This window comes from Phyllobates terribilis, unplaced genomic scaffold, assembly GCF_046119375.1.
Source record: "Phyllobates terribilis strain yellow unplaced genomic scaffold, ASM4611937v1 Scaffold_8__6_contigs__length_399053987, whole genome shotgun sequence".
In the NCBI taxonomy this organism is placed as follows: domain Eukaryota; kingdom Metazoa; phylum Chordata; class Amphibia; order Anura; family Dendrobatidae; genus Phyllobates; species Phyllobates terribilis.
The window spans coordinates 327533712-327556173 of NW_027362768.1; the positions used below are offsets into that span (position 1 = coordinate 327533712).

The window sequence follows — 22462 nt, forward strand, 5'->3', positions numbered from 1 at the left end:
ACGTAGCAAAGGACTTCTTTATGTATTTTCTATCACAATCAATACGAAGACATCTATAAAGAAATCTTCAATGTCTCAGTCGCTCTGCCTATTCACTCTTCCTAGTCTTGTTTCTGACTGTAGCAGGAGCCTCCCCCCACTGCAGAAGGATAAAAAGCTTAAACTTCTCACATTGACCAAGTTCTGACCCTTCAGTTTGTGAAATTAGGTATATATTTTCATCTTTTTTTTGTTTTTTTAGGCACTTATAGATGAAGACCGGCTTCTTTCACGATTAGAAGTGATGGGGAACCAGTTGCAAGCTTATTCAAAAGTGAGTCTGGATGTCTGTAGATTTTGCAGCTGTCTTCTTTTGGGGATTTATATGGAAGCTTCAAATGGAGTTAAGAACGTGATTTGAAGATGTGGTGTGAACACAGCCTTACAGCTGAACACTTGGTTTCAGAACCAGTCTCTCCAATCCTCAGTCCTGGAGAGATTAGTGCTGCTGGAACAAGCGATCACAACGTCTTTGACTCTTGTGACGTTCTTACCCCATTGATTAAACAATTCTCCTAAATTATTCTTATTCATGAGTGAAATACTGGATTGATAAAGTGCACATGTCATCGGGTCCGGTTTGGTCTAAAGGACATCCTTTCCTGGTCATGTGCTAATATTGTTAGTCGTCTGTTGACTGTAAATGTTATGGAAACATGATTCCCCCTGTAATCGGATTGTATCTTTCTTCAGAGTCAGACAGATGATGGGATTCGGAAAGAGTTAATAGCGTTACAGGAGGACAAACACAACTATGAGACAACGGCCAAAGAGTCTCTGAGGCGAGTTCTTCAGGAGAAAATCGAGGTGGTGCGGAAGCTGTCTGAAGTTGAGGTGAGACCTGATGGTGACAAGTACTACTGTTTCAACACACGGGCTGCGCACGCTCCACAGTCGGGCTGCGCACGCTCCACAGTCGGGCTACGCACGCTCCACAACTCTTCATCTCTGTGAAAAGAAGCACTCGATCAGTGAAATTGGAGAATTTCTGTATAGTGAATGCAGACTTTCACAATTATATATTTTTACCAGATCCTTTTTATTCGTTTATTTTATTTATGGAAGAAAAAAAAAACAACTGCCAGGAATGGAAGCACGTGTTTAGCATTTTTTTATGGATATTTCTAAAGTCTTTCTCCAAAAACTGAAACTTGTGCTTCTGTTATGATCTATTTATAACAGATCCATTTTTTTTTTTTAAAGGGCTCAGCCTGTGCAGTTAAATTTAAAGGGGTTGAACGGCGCCAATAACATTACTTATGCGTATCCCTGGCAGACACGAGCCTCATTAGGTTCAGACACCTTCCAGTAATGCGCCATTAGCAGCATGTCGCGGCATCAGACAACCGCTCTTAGCAGATCTGGCAGTGAGTGATTGACAGATGTCAAAAAGACGGAAACCTGACAGAATGGAGCCAAACTGCGGACAATTAAGTGGAAAAAAATTGGTGTTTTAACAAGTGTTATCTTCAGATTTTCTGCTCCTCTGGCAGAACAAAATAAAACAGAAAAAGATATGGAGATGTTATGGGGCAGATTTCCAAGCCCAAAAATGTCTGCGTTTAATCGTCCATGTGTGTGAACTTATTCTGTCTGTACTGATGGTTTATAATGGGATTTTAGCGGTTTTGCACATGTCCATTTTTTTTCCTGTTACAGAGAAGTCTAAGTAACACAGAAGATGAATGTACCCATCTGAAGGAGATGAATGAGAGGACCCAGGAAGAGTTACGAGAGCTCGCCAACAAGTACAACGGGGCAGTGAATGAAATCAAAGATCTAACTGACAAACTGAAGGTAATTAACACAGTCCTGGATGTTTGCGATTTTGGACTTTTAACAAAGCTTTTCACTAAGTGACCAACGTAGTCACTTTATTAAAAATTTTTAGGTTTATAAGCCACAGAAATATCTAATTCTTCACATCACACAACCCCATAATCTTTACAGTTTTGCCGGTGAAGTCACGTGTGTATTCTTGTTTTTATGGCTTCACACATTGTGTCTTTCACACATGAAAAAGTGATCACAGCAGTGTGAAAATGTAGCGTTCTCACAAAAAAGCATTCACAAGATCCATGATCATCAGCTCACCATTAATACATAAAACACATGTGCAGTGTTTCGCCTTCTTGTCACCTCTAGGGTTTGTTTTTTGTTTTTTTTATTCATGATCCAGTGAGACTTGCACCATCTCTAAATAACTTGCTCTGTTCCGACTGTACGAAACAGTCTCAATGATCTCCAGAGCAATGCTCGTAGTGACTGACATGCTTTCAGGCCAAAAAAAGTGAAGAAACTCGGTCCTATAAGTGCAAGCAGAGAAGCGGTTTGTACCCATTCTTGTAAACCACCAGAGAAAAAGGGGCGAAGAACTGTGCACATTGTGAATTAAAGTGCTGAGCTTTAGGCGGGGTAAGCAAAGGACATCTGTCGGTGCCGCAGAGGTGATTTCTAACTTTCAGCCAACTACTACAATGCCCTGCACATGGGGTAATAGACCTAGCGAATCAGAAGAACTATACTACATTTCTAATTGGAGGTATTTGCTATTATTATTATTGCACCTACTACATATAGGGATTGGATCTTGGAGATGGGAATACCCCTTTAAAACTGCATCGGCCATATTGTACTAAAGGGGACTGAAATGCCAGGAGAAGATCGTAGGTCAGCGGGGAAGAAGACTATGTGCAAAATGCATAGTCACTTTTTAGAGACAGTGAGGGTTGCGTTAAAGGGGTTGTCCAGGACTTTTATGTCTTTCAAATAGGTCATGAAAATTACATCGGTAGAAATTGACCGTAACAGCTGCAGTACCCAAGAACGGCCACTGCACAGTGCATGGAGCTGTACATAAAGCTGCAGCGGAGCTGCAAACCGCTTGATCAGTGGTGGTGCCTGTTGTCAAGCCCAACCAAATGGATAATGATGAGCTATTCTAAGGATATGAAAGTCCTGGACAACCCCTTTAATAATCCTCCCCTGCATACATCAAGCTAGATCCACCAGTGTTCAGTGTAATGTGCTGTTATGATGGATGGCACTGCACGCAGCCACAGCCTGGCTGCCGTCAGACAGCAGCTGGGTGACCATGGAAAGCTTTTTATTTTTATTTTTTACTTTGAATAATTCAATAAATTCACACAATCATTTATTTTCTGACACATAACCGGGTACTAAAATCCGAGACTATAAAATCTCCTTTCCATGAATAATCCCGGTTATTTATAAGAGCCGCACAGATCGGCGCGTGCAATCACATCTATAAGTGGTGGGTAGCAGGTGTGCACAGAACGGGGGGCGCTGGACGGGTTTAGGATTACTCATGCACCATATGGGGTGTAGAAAGGTCACATTTTACTCTCTGAAAAATAATATCTTGCTGTGGATTTTTATTTTTAATCCTTTTTACGGCATTGATATTTCATCCGTTTTGTTGTAAATATCTTATAGTCTTCTGTAGAGGTTATGATGTATCAATAGACGTGCGAGACATTGTGAGAAGGACTCCTAGTACCCAACACCTGGAATAAAGGTTTCTAGAAGGTGACGTTACACGGTCACATATTGAGGTTTCAGCTGTCACCCAAATGTGAACTATGGGCCTCGGCCACCCACTCTGCCTCCTCACAGGGGCCAAGTACCTTACTTCCTCTACGCTGGGAGATATTTAGAGAGCGTACATTACACACACAATGATTTACAGTCTGTTATGTGGAGGTCTTCCCCTCTGGATTCCTTCAGGCTAGTATTTAAAGTGGTATACCCTTCTCATAAAGTGGTGACATAGTGATAGAACATGCCATAACTTTATGATAGTGGACGGACCATCCACTGGGGACCCCCACTGATACTGAGAATGAAAGGAACCCATTGCTTATTTAGTGCCCCCCACCCACCTGGCAAGACTAAGCTTCCAGCTGTCTGACTGCTGGGACCCTGAAGCCTGTCCCATTTACTTGCATTAAAGGAAGGTGCAGCTCTAAACAAGCCCTGCTTTCCCCTCTTTTTTACAATCTATGGCTGTCACAGAGCTCTGACAATCACAGATCATGCAGTTTTTGCGTATAGCTTTATATACACTGCTCAAAAAAATAAAGAAAATACTTAAATACCATTTCCTAGATATCACTAGAGTGAACTATTACAGTTGCAAATCTTTATTCATTACATAGTGGTATGTGTTGAGAACCATAAAACAAAAATGATCAATGTAGATCTAAATTAATATCCCATGGAGGCCTGGATTTGGAATGATAATCAAAATCAAAGAGGAAAGTAAAATTGCAGGCTGATCCAACTTCAGTGGAAATGCATCAAGACAAGGAAATGAAGCTCAGTGTTGTGTGTGACCTCCACATGCCTGTATGACCTCCCTACAACGCCTGGGCATGCTCCTGATGAGGTTGCGGATGGTCTCCTGAGGGATCTCCTCCCAGACCTGGACTAAAGCATCAGACAACTCCTGGACGGTTTGTGGTGCAATGGAGCGAGACATGATGTCCCAGATGTGCTCAATCGGATTCAGGTCTGGGGAACGGGCGGGCCAGTCCAAGGCTTCAATGCCTTCATCTTGCAGGAACTGCTGACACATTCCAGCCACATGAGGTCTGGCATTGTCCTGCATTAGGAGGAACCCAGGGCCAACCGCACCAGCATATGGTCTCACAAGGGGTCTGAGGATCTCATCCCGGTTCATAATGGCAGTCTGGCTACCTCTGGCGAGCACATGGAGGGCTGTGCGGCCCTCCAAAAAAATGCCACCCCACACCATTACTGACCCACTGCCAAACCGGTCATGCTGAAGGATGTTGCAGGCAGCAGATCGCTCTCCACGGCATCTCCAGACTCTGTCACGTCTGTCACATGTGCTCAGTGTGAACCTGCTTTCATCTGTGAAGAGCACAGGGTGCCAATGTGGAATCTGCCAATCTTGGTGTTCTCTGGCAAATGGCAATCTCCCCGCACAGTGTTGGGCTGTAAGCACAACACCCACTTGTGGACGTTGTGGCTCATACCACCCTCATGGAGTCTGTTTCCGACAATCTGAGCAGACACATGATGTTAGTAGCCTGCGGGAGGTCGTTTTGCAGGGCTCTGGCACTTCTCCTCCCGTTGCTCCTTGCAGACAGGATGGGGTAGCAGTCTTGCTGCTGGGTTTTTGCCCTCCTACGGCCCCCTCCACGTCTCCTGTTGTACTGGCCTGTCTCCTGGTATCTGCTCCATGCTCTGGACACTGTGCTGCCAGACACAGCTGCCCTTCTTGCCACAGCTCACATTGATGTGCCATCCTGGATGAGCTGAACTACCTGAGCAACTTCTGTGGGTTGTACTGTAGCCACCGCCTCATGCTATTGTACCTCTAGGGGTGAGCGCAATGACAAAATGCAAAAGTAACCAAAACAGCCAAAAAGGATGAGAACAAGAAAAATGGTCTGTGGTCACCACCTGCAGAACCACTCCTTTATAGGGGGTATCTTGCTAATTGCCAATCATTTCTACCAGTTGTCTGTTCCATTTGCACAACAGCTGGAGAAATTTATTCAGAATCAGTGTTGCATCATAACTGGACGGGATGATTTCAGCAGCAGAAGGGAAGGAAGGGAGACACAGATTCTCTACTTCGTGGGTAGGCGGAGCCCCATAGGATAGTCACCTCAGATTGGAAAATGACGACCGGCCCCTCCAGTATATAGGCTCCTCCTACTCCCATGTTCATCAGTCTTTTTATCTGAGGTCTCAGAGGATAGTCGCTGCTTCGGCAGCTCCTCAGAAGAGTTTGTTATTTTATATCCAGCGAGTCCTGGACCCCCCGTGGTCTAGAGGTCTCTAGGGGTCTCTGCACTGCTGAGACCCCTGACCCTCCCCTGGCAGCTCTGTGTACCCCTTGAGGAGGTTCCCACTTATGCCTGCCGGCCCCGGGGGATACAGGGCGCTCCCTGGCGGAGGCGCACACCACACATCTGAGAGGGTCCCTGCGTGCTCCGCCATAGGGGGGAGCAAAGGGCCATGGCGCCACACATCCCTGAGGATCCCTGTGGCGTTCAGCCGTGTAAGTGCTCTTTGGTCTAAAGAGTATCTTTGACGGCTACGGCAAGTGTACTGCCTGTGTGTTTCTTGTCTATTTCAGACGCTGCCTTGACTGGGGAGCAGAGACGGAGGCCAGTAATTTTTATTTTTTATTTGCGCATGCTTTTTCGTTTTTGCTTCCTGCCTTCATTGAGGCAGGAAGCTCCCTGTATTTGCGTGCGTTTCTTTGCTTTTATTGACTTGCTTCCTGCCTTCATAGAGGTAGGAAGTTTTCTGCCCTCGTTTTTTGAATAAGCGCGGGCTTTGGCGGGGGGCGTGGCCTAGCGGGCGTGGCCTAGTGGGGGCGTGGCTTAGCGCCTCCTGGCTTCCTGCCGTCATTACTTAGACAGGAAGTGCTTGGTTGAGCACGTGCTGGCAGTCCCTGCTTCTCCCTCCGGCGTCCAGCGGCATCTCCTGCTCTCTGCTCCTCGTCCGTCCGTCCACACACTCAGGAGGAGCGGTCGCCGCAGTACCGGTGAGTCCCCTCTGCCTCTGGCAGAGGTTTGTTGTCAGTGCTGTCACTTCGGCTACCTATTAGGAGTCCTCGTGAGCACTTCCGCTTTCCCTCCTAAAGCTATTTACTCCACTGACCTTTTTAGGCAGCGTAGTATTATAGTTGCTGTGATGTTAACCCCTTCTGAACAAGTGGAGCTTTAGGGGAAACACATGGTGTTTAAGGGAATTTCTCCCTTTGATTTTTTGCTCGGCATTTCTGGGGTAGCTCTTTTCTAAGGGTGAGCTTTAACCCTTCAGAGCCTGACGCATATATAAAAAAAAAAAAAAAGTGAAGCGACACACTCAGGAGGAGCGGTCGCCGCAGTACCCCCTCTGCCTCCGGCAGGGGTTCTTTGTCAGTGCTGTCACTTCGGCTACCTATTAGGAGTCCTCGTGAGCACTGCCGCTTTCTCTCCTAAAGCTATTTACTTCACTGACCTTTTTGGCAGCGTAGTATTATAGTTGCTGTGATGTTAACCCCTTCTGAAAAAGTGGAACTTTAGGGGAAACACATGGTGTTTAAGGGAGTTTCCCCCTATTGATTTTTGCTCGGCTTTCTGGGGTAGCTCTTTTCTAAGGGTGAGCTTTAACCCCTCAGAGCCTGACGCATATATATAAAAAAAAAAAAAAAAAAGAGTGAGTTTTGAAAACAGGCTGTGCAGCTTTTACACTTTTTTTGCCATCCTTGTTGTACATCCTGGCATCTGGTGTGGGTGGCATGTCGGATCAGGGGCCTGGGAGTGCGGATCGGTCTCCTAATCCGTTTCAGGTTCAGTCGCACGCCTCTGATACACTCAGGCCTTCTACTACATCAAGTTCAACGCTCAGTGATGTTAAAGTGGAGGCGCTCACTCGCTCCATTGATAGTCTCTCTAGTCTCCTGGGACAGTGGGTGTCAGCTAGATCACACCCAATGCCACGAGGTAAAAAGCGCCACAAGACTATGGTGGCGTTGTCTCCCTCGCAGAGCGCATCAGAGGCTTCGGATTCACCAACAGATTCGGTTGATGAAATTTCTGAGTCCGAAGAGGAGGATCAACAGGATCGCTCTGTTTCTCTTTCAGGTCGTGTAGATGGGCTTATTAAGGACATGCGGGAAGTATTAGAGCTGTCTGAAGAGCCGACAAGACCGTCTAGGTCGGCCCGTCTGTATCAGAAGACGCGCCGTGTTCGTTCTACATTACCTGCGCATGAGGAACTTAACGAAGCGGTGGAGAAGGAGCGTCAGTGTCCGGATAAACGCTTCCGAGGAACGCGTTTTTTTGATGCCCTATATCCCTGTGCCAAGGAGATGGTTATTAATTGGGTTCCCTCTCCTGAGGTGGATATATCTCTGTCTCAGCTGACCAAGTCTTCCCTGCTTCCTGTTAAAGGGAGAGCCAATCTTCAGGATCCTTTGGACAGAAGATCGGAGTCAGCGGCGAAATCCATCTATGAAGCCGCAGGTCATGGTTTCCAAGCGGCCTTGGGGGCCATGTGGGCCGGTGAGGCTTCTCTGCGGTGGTTGAATCAGCGGCGTGGCAGGATGGGACTTCGCGTTCAGAAGTGGAAAAGCTTTTTCAGCGAATGGAAGAAGCTATGTGTTATGGCAGAGATGCAGTACTGGACACTGCTTCAATTCTATCCAGGGCTCAGGCTTCGGCAGTCACGATTAGAAGAGCTCTGTGGCTTAAACAGTGGACCGGAGATGCGGTATCTAAACAGGGATTGCTTAGTCTGGCATATAAGGGCGGTCAGCTCTTTGGTTCAGATCTTCCGGAACTAATTGTCAAAGCTAAAGCTAAGGATGTTACTCTGCCTGGGAAAAAGACAGTGGCATCCACAGCCAGCAGGACAGGGCCCGGCAGAGGTCTTCGGTCCTTTCGGGCCAGGGGACGATTCAGTCAGCCTTCTTGGAGATTGGGTCGTCCCTCATCCTCCGGCAGATCCGCCCAGAAATCTCGTACTCCCTGGAAGCAACGGTCCCGTCAGGACAGACGGGAGGTTGATAAAAAGTCCGCTAAGGCTGACTGACGCCAGGGATCCCCCCGAGGGCTCTCGGGTGGGAAGTCGTCTGCTACAATTCGGGTCGATCTGGGCATCCCACATAGCAGATGCCTGGGTGACACGGGTTATGTCGGCAGGCTATTTCATAGAGTTTCATTCTCTACCTCCAGACAGGTTTCGTCTGACGGGCATTCCGTCCGTGCCAAGACTGGCTGCCGCACTGTTTCAGGAGGTCGACTCTCTCCTACAGCAGGGTGTGGTGGTTCAGGTTCCTCCGGAAGACCAGGGAAAAAGTTTTTATTCCAACCTTTTTGTGGTCCCCAAAAAGGAGGACAAGTTTCGTCCGGTGCTGGATCTCAGGGATTTGAATATTTACGTCCAGACACGGAAGTTCCGCATGGAGTCTCTCCGATCGGTGATAGCGACCCTGTCGCAGTACGATTTCTTGGTGTCGATAGACATCCGCGACGCCTATTTGCATATCCCTATCGGCAGGGCTCACCAGCGTTTCTTGCGTTTCGCTAGAGGTCAAGCCCATTACCAGTTTGTGGCCCTACCCTTCGGGTTGGCCTCAGCTCCCAGGGTTTTTACAAAAATTCTGGCTCCTCTCATGGCGCTTCTTCGAAGACAGGGGATTACGATCCTCCCCTACCTGGACGACCTGTTCATAGTGTCACCCACAGCAGAGGAGGCAATAACGGCTCGCGATCTCTCCCTTCAGTACCTGATGGACTTCGGGTGACTGATCAATTGGAAGAAATCGTCATTGGAGCCAGCACAGTCCATTCTTTTCCTGGGGATGCAGTTCGATACAGTTCGGGCAGTTGTGTCCCTGCCTCCTGTCAAACAGACGAACCTTCGTCTTCTGGTCCAGGCTATGAGGTCGGCGCTGTCAATGTCCCTTCGGGAATGCATGCGCCTTCTGGGTCAAATGGTGGCAACTATGGAAGCAGTACCGTTTGCACAATTTCATTCCCGGGATCTCCAAAACCTTATTCTGACCCATTGGGATCGATCGCTAACTTCTCTGGATCGCTCGGTCATTATCTCCCGCAGGGTGCGAGAGTCTCTTGGATGGTGGTTACGTCCGGAGACTCTATCCGTGGGGAAATCCTTCCTTCCCCCGAGATGGTCGGTGGTGACAACCGATGCCAGCCGGACAGGCTGGGGGGGAGTTTGGAACGACCTCTGGATTCAGGGGGTCTGGTCGCCAAAGGAGTCGTCTCTCCCGATCAACATTTTGGAGTTGAGAGCAATATTTCTCTGCCTCCAACATTGGACGGTCTTATTAAGCGGTCTACCAGTCCGGATCCAGTCGGACAACGCTACGGCTGTCGCGTACATCAACCACCAAGGCGGGACGAGGAGTTCCAGTCTCATGTCGGAGGTCTCTCGGATCCTGGTCTGGGCCGAGTCCAAAGTTCCAGCAATTTCTGCAATTCACATTCCAGGGGTGTTGAATATCTCGGCGGACTTCCTCAGTCGCGAGCAAGTGGACCCTGGGGAATGGAGTCTCCATCCAGAAGTGTTTTCTCTGCTGTGTTCCCGTTGGGGGACTCCTCAGGTGGACTTGATGGCATCCAGACTGAACGCCAGGGTTCCGACGTTCATGTCCAGGTACAGGGACCCGGAGGCGGTGGCGGTGGATGCTTTAGTGGCCCCGTGGGGTCAGTTCAAGCTGATCTATGCGTTTCCGCCGATATCCTTACTGCCTCTGGTGATCCGACGGATCAAACTCGAAGGGGTATCAATAATTCTGATAGCACCAGACTAGCCGCGGAGGACATGGTATTAGACGCTGGTGTCTCTTCAGGCGGCACCTCCGTTTCCGCTGCCCCTTCGCCCAGACTTGTTCACTCAGGGGCCCATTCGTCATCCGGACCTGAGGTCCCTTCGTTTGACGGCGTGGCTCTTGAGACCGAGATCTTGACCCGTCGCGGTTTTTCGCCCGAGGTCATTGCTACCTTGCGGGCGGCCCGGAGTCCAGCTACGTCCAGGATTTATCACAGAACTTGGGAGTCTTTCTATTCATGGTGTTCTGGATCCTCAAGAAACCCGAGGGTTTTTTCCATCCCCAACTTCTTGGCCTTTCTGCAATCTAGTCTGGCCAGGGGTTTGGCAGTAAGTACGGTGCGGGGACAGGCTTCTGCTCTTTCCGCACTTTTTAGGAAGGCTATTGCCTCTCGCAGGGATGTTCGTTCTTTTTTTCGCGGAGTCGCACGTCAGTTTCCGCCACGGAGGGCAGTTGTGGCTCCATGGTGGCTTAATCTAGTCCTGGAAGCCCTTCAGCATAGGCCTTTTGAGCCTATGGATTCTGCTAAACTTTTACTACTTTCTTGGAAGGTGGCCTTCTTGGTGGCAGTCACCTCTTTGAGAAGGGTATCGGAATTGGCAGCACTTTCTTGCTTACCTCCTTTTCTGGAATTTTTTCCGGATCGCGTGGTGCTTCGTACTCGTGAAGATTTTTTGCCTAAGGTAGTGTCACAATTCCACATTAATCAGGACATTGTGTTGCCTTCGCTTTGTCCAGGACCTAAGAATCCAAGGGAGCGGGCCTTGCACTCGTTGGACTTAGTGCGGGCATTGAAGTTCTATCTTACGGTCAGTCAAGGTTTTCGGAAGTCGGACTCTCTTTTTGTAATTCCGGCAGGTCGTCGGCGTGGTCAACGTGCTTCCAAAGACACGATAGCTCGGTGGATCCGTTCAGCTATCCTGGAAGCGTACCGGCTCCAGGGCGAGCCTTGTCCGGTTAAAGTTAAAGCTCATTCCACGAGAGCCATTGGCTCATCGTGGACTTTTCGTCAGGGGGCCTCGGCAGCGCAGCTCTGCCGGGCGGCCACCTGGCGCTCCGTTCACACCTTTACTAAGTTTTATAAGGTGGACGTAAGTGCTTCAGCCGATGCGGCCCTGGGACGCAGGGTCCTGCAGGCGGCGGTAATTTAAGTTATCCCTTTATTTAGTTTTCCATTATTTAGCGCGGTTTGCGCTCTTGCCTAAGTTTTGGGGTATGGAAGCTTCTGCCTCTATTTCCCACCCTTAAGTAGGTACTGCTTTAGGGCGTCCCACGAAGTAGAGAATCTGTGTCTCCCTTCCTTCCCTTCTGCTGCTGAAAGACGGATTTTGGTAAGAACTTACCTGTAAAATCCTTTTCAGCGAAGGAAGGAAGGGAGACACAGCACCCTCCCAGGGCAGAAGTGTGTTGTTGTGTTTCTAGATGCAGCGCGTCTCCTTCCTGATGTCGATCTTCTGGACTGGGTCTAGCGCTCTACGGCTCTCCTTCCAGTTTCGCCAGCTCTACACAGTTGTCAGGTCCAATGGGGTATGCCTAAGACTGTGTGTTTCTATTACATAACCTGTTTTCTCTCATTTCTGAAATTTCAGAAGGGGATATGTTGTTCTGCTGGTTGGTCTGCTCTTCCTTAGCTTGTGTACGGACTGATGAACATGGGAGTAGGAGGAGCCTAAGCTGGAGGGGCCGGTCGTCATTTTCCAATCTGAGGTGACTATCCTATGGGGCTCCGCCTACCCACGAAGTAGAGAATCTGTGTCTCCCTTCCTTCCTTCGCTGAAAAGGATTTTACAGGTAAGTTCTTACCAAAATCCGTCTTTCACAGAAGTGTGATTGACTGGGAGTTAACATTGTGGTGTTTTGTTTGTGCTCCCTTTATTTTTTCGAGCAGTGTATATATCTCTATCTATATATAGACAGATATATAATATTTATAATATAATAGATATATTACAATTTAAATATTCCATATACAGCAGGTGAAATATGTATCAAACACGTCACCAATTTTCTAAGTAAATACACTGCTCAAATAAAGGGAACACTTAAACAACAGAATATAAATCCAAGTAAATCAAACTTCTGTGAAATCAAACTGTCCACTTAGGAAGCAACACTGATTAACAATCATTTTCACATGCTGTTGTGCAAATGGAATAGACAATAGATGGAAATTATTGGCAATTGTCAAGACACCCTCAATAAAGGAGTGGTTGTGCAGGTGGGGACCACAGACCACGTCTCAGTACCAATGCTTTCTGGCTGATGTTTTGGTCACTTTTGAATGTTGGTTGTGCTTTCACACTCGTGGTAGCATGAGATGGACTCTACAACCCACAGAAGTTGCTCAGGTAGTGCAGCTCATCCAGGATGGCACATCAATGCGAGCTGTGGCAAGAAGGTTTTCTGTGTCTGTCAGCGTAGTGTCCAGAAGCTGGAGGCGCTACTAGGAGACAGGCCAGTACACCAGGAGACGTGGAGGGGGCCGTAGGAGGGCAACAACCCAGCAGCAGGACCGCTACCTCCGCCTTTGTGCAAAGAGAAACAGGAGGAGCACTGCCAGAGCCCTGCAAAATGACCTCCAGCTGGCCACAAATGTGCATGTGTCTGCACAAACGGTTAGAAACCGACTCCATGAGGGTGGTATGAGAGCCCGACGTCCACAGATGGGGGTTGTGCTTACAGCCCAACACCGTACAGGACGCTTGGCATTTACCACAGAACACCAGGATTGGCAAAGTCGCCACTGGCGCCCTGTGCTCTTCACAGATGAAAGCAGGTTCACACTGAGCACATGTGACAGAGTCTGGAGACGCCGTGGAGAGCGATCTGCTGCCTGCAACATCCTTCAACATGACTGGTTTGGCAGTGGGTCAGTAATGGTGTGGGGTGGCATTTCTTTGGAGGGCCGCACAGCCCTCCATGTGCTCGCCAGAGGTAGCCTGACTGCCATTAGGTACCGAGATGAGATTCTTAGACCCCTTGTGAGACTATATGCTGGTGCAGTTGGCCCTGGGTTCCTCCTAATGCAGGACAATGCCAGACCTCATGTGGCTGGAGTGTGTCAGCAGTTCCTGCAAGATGAAGGCATTGAAGCTATGGACTGGCCCGCCCGTTCCCCAGACCTGAATTCGATTGAGCACATCTGGGACATCATGTCTCGCTCCATCCACCAACGTCACGTTGCACCACAGACTGTCCAGGAGTTGGCGGATGCTTTAGTCCAGATCTGGGAGGAGATCCCACAGGAGACCATCCGCAACCTCATCAGTAGCATGCCCAGGCGTTGTAGGGAGGTCATACAGGCACGTGGAGGCCACACACAATACTGAGCCTCATCAGGAGCATGCCCAGGCGTTGTAGGGAGGTCATACAGGCACATGGAGGCCACACACAATACTGAGCCTCATTTTGACTTGTTTTAAGGACATTACATCAAAGTAGGATCAGCCTGTAGTGTGTTTTTCCACTTTAATTTTGGGGGTGACTGCAAATCCAGGCCTCCATTGGTTAATAAATTTGATTTCCATTGATGATTTTTGTGTGATTTTGTTGTCAGCACATTCAACTTTGTACAGAACAAAGTATTCAATGAGAATATTTCATTCATTCAGATCTAGGATGTGTTATTTGAGTGTTCCCTTTATTTTTTTGAGCAGTGTATATTTCTAAAAGTGCTATTGACATTAAATTCTCACCAGGTGTCTGTAACAATCCATCCAATCCACAGAGGCAAAGAAATCAAACCATAGATGTCCATAAATTAAGTTATGTGTAATTAGAAATGACACCTGGAAAAAGTATTTAACACATGAAGAAAAAGAGGTGCAAAAAGCCTTGGAAAGTCTTGACACCAGCTGAAATCTATCAGTAATTAGAAAGAAATCCTGCTACTTAGTGACAAATAATATCAGCTGGTTCAACTGATGGCTTATAAAAAGGTGTCTCATTACCAAGGTGCCACACAAAAAACATCTCATAATGGGTAAAACCAGTGGGCTGTCTCAAGACCTTTTGAATCTTGACCCAATATCAACATGGGTTTACGAGGGACCGTTCCTGTCAGACTAATCTGATCAGTTTTTATGAGGAGGCAAGTTCTGGACTGGACCAAGGAAATGCAGTGGATGTTGTGTATATGGACTTTTCAAAAGCTTTTGATACGGTTCCACACAAAAGGGTGGTTATTAATGGAAAACACTCAGACTGGGTCTCAGTTAACAGTGGGGTACTACAGGGGTCAGTATTGGGCCCCCTTCTTTTTAACATATTTATTAATGACCTTGTAGGGGGCATACAGAGTAATATTTCAATATTTGCAGATGACACTAAACTCTGCAGGGTAATCAATACAGAGGAGGACAATTTTATATTACAGGAGGATCTATGTAAACTAGAAGCTTGGGCTGATAAATGGCAAATGAGCTTTAATGGGGATAAATGTAAAGTAATGCACTTGGGCAGAGGAAATAAAATGTATAATTATATGCTTAATTGTAAAACACTGGGCAAAACTGTCACTGAAAAAGACCTGGGTGTATTGGTGGACGACAAGCTCACGTTTAGTGGCCAGTGTCAGGCAACTGCTGCAAAGGCAAATAAAATAATGGGATGCATTAAAAGAGGCATAGATGCTCATGAGGAGAACATAATTTTACCTCTATACAAGTCATTAGTGCGACCACACTTAAAATACTGTGTACAGTTCTGGTCTCCGGTGTATAAGAAAGACATAGCTGAACTAGAGCGGGTACAGAGAAGAGCGACCAAGGTTATTAGAGGACTGGGGGGTCTGCAATACCAAGACAGGTTATTACACTTGGGGTTATTTACTGTGGAAAAAAGAAAGCTTAGGGGGGATCTTATTACTATGTACAAGTATATGAGGGGACAGTACAAAGACCTTTCTACTGATCTTTTTACTCTGAGGCCAGAGACGGGGACAAGGGGGCATCTTCTACGTCTGGAGGAAAGAAGGTTTAATCATAATCACAGACGGGGATTCTTTACTGTAAGAGCGGTGAGACTATGGAACGCTCTGCCGCATGATGTTGTAATGAGTGATTCACTGTTAAAATTTAAGAAGGACCTGGATGCCTTTTTTGAAAAGTATAATCTTACAGGTTATAAATACTAGATTCCTTGATAGGGCGTTGATCCAGGGAACTAGTCTGATTGTCGTATGGAGTCGGGAAGGAATTTTTTTCCCCAATGTGGAGCTTAGTGTTTGCCACATGGGGTTTTTTTGCCTTCCTCTGGATCAACATGTTAGGCTATAGGTTGAACTAGATGGACTTAGTTTTTAACATAGTCTTCCTTCAACCTTAAAAACTGTTATTTTTGCAAAACATACTGATGGCATTGGTTATAGAAGAATTTCTAAACTACTGAAGTTTCCAGTGAGCACTGTTGCAGCCATAATCTGGAAGTGTAAAGAACATCATTTCAGCATAAACCGACCAGGTGCTCACTGCAAGATGTCAGACAGAGGAGTGAAAAGAATTATCAGAGGAGTTGTCCAAGAGCCAAGGACCCCCTGTGGAGAGCTACAGAAAGACCTGTAATCAGCAGGAACAAATGTTTCCAAGAAAACTATAAATCATGCACTCAACCTCCATGATCTGTATACACGCTCACCACGCAAGACTCCATTACTAAACAAAAAGCATGATCAAGTTTTAAAGTTTGTTTAACAACATATAGACAAGCCTGTGAAATACTGGGAGACTCTAGACTTGTCAGATGAGATCAAAATTGAACAGTTTGGTTGCCATAATACACACCATATTTGGAGGCGAAAAGGCACTGCATATCACCTCAAAAACACCATACCAACAGAAGTTTGGAGGTGGGAACATCATGGTGTGGGGCTGTTTTTCAGCATACGGCACTGACAAACTTCATATAATTGAAGGAAGGATGAATGGACAAATGTACCGAGGCATTCTTGATAAAATTCTTTTATCTACCAGGATAATGAAGATGTAACGAGGGTGGAAATTTCAGCAAGACAATGATCCCAAACACACAGCCAAGGAAGCTGTCAATTAGTTTCAGAGATAGAGAAAATAAAGCTGCTATAATGGCTGAGCCAATCACCTGACCTGAATACAATAGAAAAAGTATGGAAGGAACTAAAGCTCAGAGTTCGTAGAAGGAGCCCACGGGACCTTCAAGGATGTGAACAGTGTTTGTGTGGAAGAATGAGCCCAAATCACACCTGAGCAATGCCTGTGACTAGTTTCTCCATACAGTCTTGAAGCTACATCACCAACAAAGGCTTTTGGACAAAATATTATATTTTCAGTATCGTGTGTAATACTTTTTTCCCTGTGTCATTTCTCATTATTACACATAACTTAAATTATGGACATTTATGGTATGACTTCTTTTCCTGTGTTGGATTGGATGGGTTGTGTTACCAACATCTGGTGAGAATTTCATGTCAGTATCACCTTTTAGTAATATATTTACTTTAGAAAATGAGTCACATGATCAATGCTTATTTCACCCGCTGTAACATACATATATGGTCACTGACGTATCTGTTTTTGTTCCGGCCCCCAGTGCTGAAGCAAATGAAACAATAGTAGGAATATTTTTTTTTCTATTTTTGCAGATTTCGACTATAAAATATGTTCCATCATTAATGCTAAATGCACATTGTTATTTTAGTATTCATGCCTTTAGCAATTTAGTAAGCTCTTTGAATTTTCATTTGTTTCAGTATTACTTGCAGCAGAAGGCTGCAGATGCCACTTTATAAACAGACAGTGGCATTGGAAGAAAAAAACAACCCTTTTTGCAAACTTTATCCCCAATATATAAGAAAATGCTGCAAACTACAGTTTCCTATACAGTCATAAAAAAACAAAATCCAAGGATACATTCCTGGTTTCTTGGGGCCTATGTATAAATTTGTGCATATTTGCTCTGAGAGGTTTCCTAGCGTCTATGCTTACATTCGAGCATGCCCCGAAAGGTTGCCCGTGGCCTACACTTAGATTTGCGCATGCTACAAGGAGGTTTCCCGCGGCTTACAGATACATCCGTGCATGCTTCAAGGTTTCCAGGAGCCTACGGATACATCTGTGCATGCTCTGAGAGGTTTCTCTGGGCTTATACATACATCCGTGCATGCTTCAAAGTTTCCCAAAGCCTATGGATACATCCGAGCATGCTTCAAAGTTTCCCAAAGCCTATGGATACATCCGAGCATGCTTCAAAGTTTCCCAAAGCCTATGGATACATCCGAGCATGCTTCAAAGTTTCCCAAAGCCTATGGATACATCCGAGCATGCTTCAAGGTTTCCCAAAGCCTATGGATACATCCGAGCATGCTTCAAAGTTTCCCAAAGCCTATGGATACATCCGAGCATGCTTCAAAGTTTCCCAAAGCCTATGGATACATCCGAGCATGCTCCAAGGTTTCCCAAAGCCTATGGATACATCTGCGCATGCTTCAAGGTTTCCCAAAGCCTATGGATACATCCGACCATGCTTCAAGGTTTCCCAAAGCCTATGGATACATCCGCGCATGCTCCAAGAGGTTTCTCTGGGCCTACAGGTACATTTGTGAATGCTCTTAGGGGGTTCTCTGGGCTTACGCTTAAATTGGCGCATGCTCCAAGGTTTCTTGTACCCTACGGACACATCCGCGCATGCTCCGAGAGGTTTCCCGGCACACAACCACCACTGATCCCACCCGTTGTTGTTGACCTTATTTACTCTCCACAGGCAGCTGAAGGTCGGCAAGAAGAAATCCAGCAGAAGGGCATAGCCGAGAAGAAAGAATTACAGCAAAAGATTGACGAGATGGAGGAGAAGGAACAGGAATTACAAGCGAAAATTGAGGCCTTGCAAGCAGACAATGATTTCACCAATGAGCGGCTCTCTGCCTTACAAGGTGAGTCCTCCCTCTACGCTTCTCGCTTTTTCTTCTTTTTTTTTTTCTTTGCCATTTTTTTTTATTTTTGGAATTCTGCTTGCAGTACGATTAGAGAATCTACAGGAGAAAACACTTAAAGAGCACAGCACCCACGGTAAGTGTCTCACAGGACCACTAAGGAGAGGGCTTTGTTTTAAGTAGTTTGTACACTTGGATGGTGGGTTTGAATATTTGTTTAAATTGATGTTTTCACCCCCTCCTCTGACTGGATTAGATAAATGGATTAAATGCCATCCAGGGCTGTAAACCATCCGAAATACAGATTGTGAAACACTGGCATACTTTATCCACCCAAAAGAGGCCTTAAAGGACTATGTACCAGTGGCAATGGCTTTATTTCATGTCAAATTCTTTGCCACATTTTTTTGGGGTTTTTGTTTAATCTTGCAATTTTCACACTGTCCACCGTGGCTTTTTGTCCTTTTGAGAAAGTGTTTTCAGCAGGTTTAGTATCATCAGAGGCAGGATTTCAATGATCTGTAACACCTCTATGCACAGCTGATAATGCTGGGTCCACCAATTACAATAGGTAATCTCACAGCCCCTCCTGCTCTCCCACATCGCATAATAAACTTTGCACATGCTCATTAGGCACTTCAATGTTGTTATTTATTATTATAGCGCCATTTATTCCATGGCACTTTACATAATAATCAAGTACAATAATCATGAACAATACAAGTCACCGACTGGTACAGGAGGAGAGCGGACCCTGTCCTACAATGGATCGTTGAGAAATAGGATACAGTAGGTGAGGGTAGAGCTGGTCGTGCAGCAGTATGGTGGAGCGAGGGTTACTGTAGGCTTGTCGGGAGAGGTGGGACTTCAGGTTCATTTTGAAGGTTTCCACGGTAGGCGAGAGTCTGATGTGTTGAGGTAGAGAGTTCCAGAGTACGGGGGATGCACGGGAGAAATCTTGTATGCGATTGTGGGAAGAGGAGAAAAGAGGGAAATAAAGAAGGAGATCTTGTGAGGATTGGCTTTTGTGTGTGGGTAAGTACCGGGAGACTAAGTCACAGATGTATGCTGGAGACAGGTTGTGGATGGCTCTGTATGTCAAGGTTAGGATTTTGAACTAGAGTCTTTGGGCAACGGGGAGCCAGTGAAGGGATTGACAGAGAGGAGAGGCCGGGGAATAGCTGGGGGACAGGTGGATTAGTTGGGCAGCAGAGTTTAGGATAGATTGCAGGGGTGCGAGAGTGTTAGAAGGGAGGCCACAGAGCAAGAGGTAATGACTCGCCCCCTGGGCCGTGGGGTACCCGGAACCGGGCTTCTGTACGATGCTGGGGGTAGTAGTGGCAACCCGATCCTGTGGCTCAGGGTGGTCAGACCAAATTGTGGCAGTCTATCAATCAGTGCTTTAAATGTCCGACTACGCCACCCGTGGATTGCGGTCAGGGATAACCGCCGCTGCGAGGCAGACCGCTGAGGCTGGTGTTGGTGTGCAGCACAGGGGTAGGATAACTCCCCATGGGAAGAGTGTAGCCTCAGGGCAGCGTAGGTGGATGCTGGGGGTGATGGTGCAGGCGCAGCAGAAATCACACAGAGTCCAATGGTGCAGTCCAGGGTCTTTTACTCACAGTTGTTATCCGAGTCACTTCTGTCAACAATGACTGCCCAAGCCGTGCTGCGTCCACCAGGTGAGGGGCTCGGTCAACCCCCAGGCAATTCAGGAGTATGGCACAGGACCCCCTTCTGTCCTTTCTCTGGCCTCTCGTGCCCCACCAGTGACCAAACTTCTGTCCAGCTACAGCGGACCGTGTCGGGTAAGCGTTGGCCTTCACTTCCCGCTATCCTATGTGGTGCCTTCCTAGCAGGTTTGGCAGGGGGTCGCACCAATAAATGATCACGACCTCCGGTTCTTGGCTGAGGGATGATTTACCTCCACCAACTTGGGAATCCAGTACCCTTCCACAGCCTGACCCTTCACCCAATATAACGCGGGTTTGCAACAGTTGCTGTCCGTTCTGCTTTCTTAGGGTCCCTTCTGCCTTCTTGTTTCTGGAGCCCTTCCACTCCTCTGTCTCTTCTCCTTCCTTCCTTCTCCTTCTCTTCTACTCTCTGGCCCCGGCCTTCTCTCTAGGCCTGCCTCGTGGAGCTGAGCTCAGGCTGAGCCTCGGCTCCCTGTCAGCTCTCGCTCCCTCCTGCTCTGACTGACTTGACTCAACTCCTAAGATGGCTCCCACCTTTTATCTGTTTCTCTGTGTCTGAGCTCAGGTGACCTGCACCCAATGAGCTCCTTCCTGTGCTCCAGAAACCGTCCCCTTCTGCTCCTACACCACTGGGTTTTCTTCCCCCCTCCCCACTCCAGCCAGGGACATGGTCAGTTGTGCCTGCATAAAATGGGAGCACCGTCGAGCTGTCCCCCGGAAATAGGGTGAGTGTGTGTGTATGCAGCTAACTGAGCCCTGGTCCACACTCCATCCTTACCTGGGAGTGGAATATCACACCTCTGGTTGAGGTTCAATACCCCTGTAGCAACCGAACCCTTGGGGCGCTACAGTAGCAGTAGTCGAGGCGGGAGATGATGAGGGCAGCGAGCTTTTGGGACTGGGGAGAGAGTGGACAGCCATTGGGGAGAGGTCAGAGGACAGTTCAAGATTGATGTGTTATTCCAGTAGTTTTGAGGCACGAGGGAGAATTGATATGGGGCAATAGCTAGACACACAGGATGGGTCAAGGGAGGGCTTTTTGAGGATGGGTGCTATCGAGGCCTGTTTGAAGCATGAGGGAAAGCACCAGTTGTTAGTGATAGGATGAAGACTGTGATGAGGTGGGATTGGGTCGGGTCAAGTGCACAGGTGGTGAGATGTGATTTTGAGAGTAGACAGGAAAGTTGATCTTCTGTAATGGTTGAAAAGCTGGTTTTGGAGGAGCAGGGCTGAGGTAGTTACGATGACTGCTGTAGTCCAAAGCTTTGTCTGATGTTATTGATCTTCTGCTTCAAGAATGAGGCAAAGTCTTCAGCTGAGATGAGCGGAGAGGGAGGAGTTGCTGGGGGACGAGGGAGAGAATTGAAAGTGTTGATTGAATAGCTGTTTAAGGTTGGGAGACAGGGAGGATATGGGAGATGAGAAGTTAATTTGTTTTGCTGCAGTGAGTGTAGACCTGAAAGTGGTGAAGGACTGTTTGAATGTGATGAAGTGCTCATTGGGATCTTTTCCATCTCCGCTCAACAACCCTGGAAGCCCACTTCAGTTCTGTAGTCAGGCTGGTGTGCCAGGGTTGACTGACTGTGCGAGCTTTAGGTATGTGTAAGGGGGGCGACCGATTTGAGAGCTGCAACTGTAGTGCTGCTATATAAAAAAACGGCAGCAGCATCTTCATTGTGTAAGGAACCTATGTCTGCGAGAGGGAGATGGGTCTCGGAAAGTGAGTGTAAATCAAGGTGTTTGAGATTTCTGTGAGTGTGTGCAAGTTTGTGGAGTGGGGATTGTGCACCTGGAGAGGGAAGAGAATGTGAGTAGGTTGTGGTCAGACAGGGGTAGAGGAGAGTTAGAGAAGTTAGGGAACAAAGGCGGGTGAAGATGAGGTCCAGTGAGTGGCCATCTTTGTGAGCGGCTGCTGAAGATCATTGAGCGAGGCCGAAGGAGGAAGTGAGGGATAGAAGCTTAGAGACTGCTGAGTGGGAAGTGTCAATGGGGATGTTGAAGTCACCCATGATGATAGTTGGGATGTCAGCGGAAAGGTAATGAAGTAGCCAGGTGGTGAAGTGGTCAAAAAAGGTGGTGGCTGCCCCTTTGAGGCGGTAAATTGCAGCCAGTTGGAGGGGCAGTAGATGTGCACAGTGTGCACCTCAAGGGGGGAGTAACGGAGGGTGTAGTAGAATTTGGGTAAAAGAGCAATACAAAAGATAGGGTCAGCGTCTGACCACTGTGACTAATGTGCATGTGTTGTTTCCTGAAACAGGATGTAGAATTCTAAAACTGTGATCTAGAAAAAAAATTGCAAAATAAAAAAAAAATACGTTTAATACCAAGGGCTCGATTCATTATTTATTTGCGCCTGTTTTTATTATTTTGTCCAGCTTTTAATGTGTTTTGTTTGTTTTTTTTTTAATTTGTCCCTATTTCTTTTAATTTGCCTCTGTTTTTTTTTTTTTTTTTTTTTTTTAAGGCTGTTTAATGTATTTG

General features: G+C 47.0%; 1 protein-coding gene across 5 annotated transcripts in view; it reads left to right on the forward strand.

Annotated features, from left to right (window-relative positions):
- The window catches only part of SLMAP (sarcolemma associated protein), a 119152-nt gene that overhangs the window by 56336 nt on the left and 40354 nt on the right, over window positions 1-22462 (forward strand). For 3 of the 5 annotated variants that reach the window (XM_073644619.1, XM_073644620.1, XM_073644622.1), the window contains 5 exons: window positions 242-313; window positions 733-873; window positions 1699-1836; window positions 18119-18287; window positions 18373-18423. In XM_073644619.1, the coding sequence (XP_073500720.1) occupies window positions 242-313; window positions 733-873; window positions 1699-1836; window positions 18119-18287; window positions 18373-18423 (571 nt within the window). The remainder of the gene's footprint in view (window positions 1-241; window positions 314-732; window positions 874-1698; window positions 1837-18118; window positions 18288-18372; window positions 18424-22462) is intronic. The other 2 variants (XM_073644621.1, XM_073644625.1) reach the window with 1 other exon arrangement.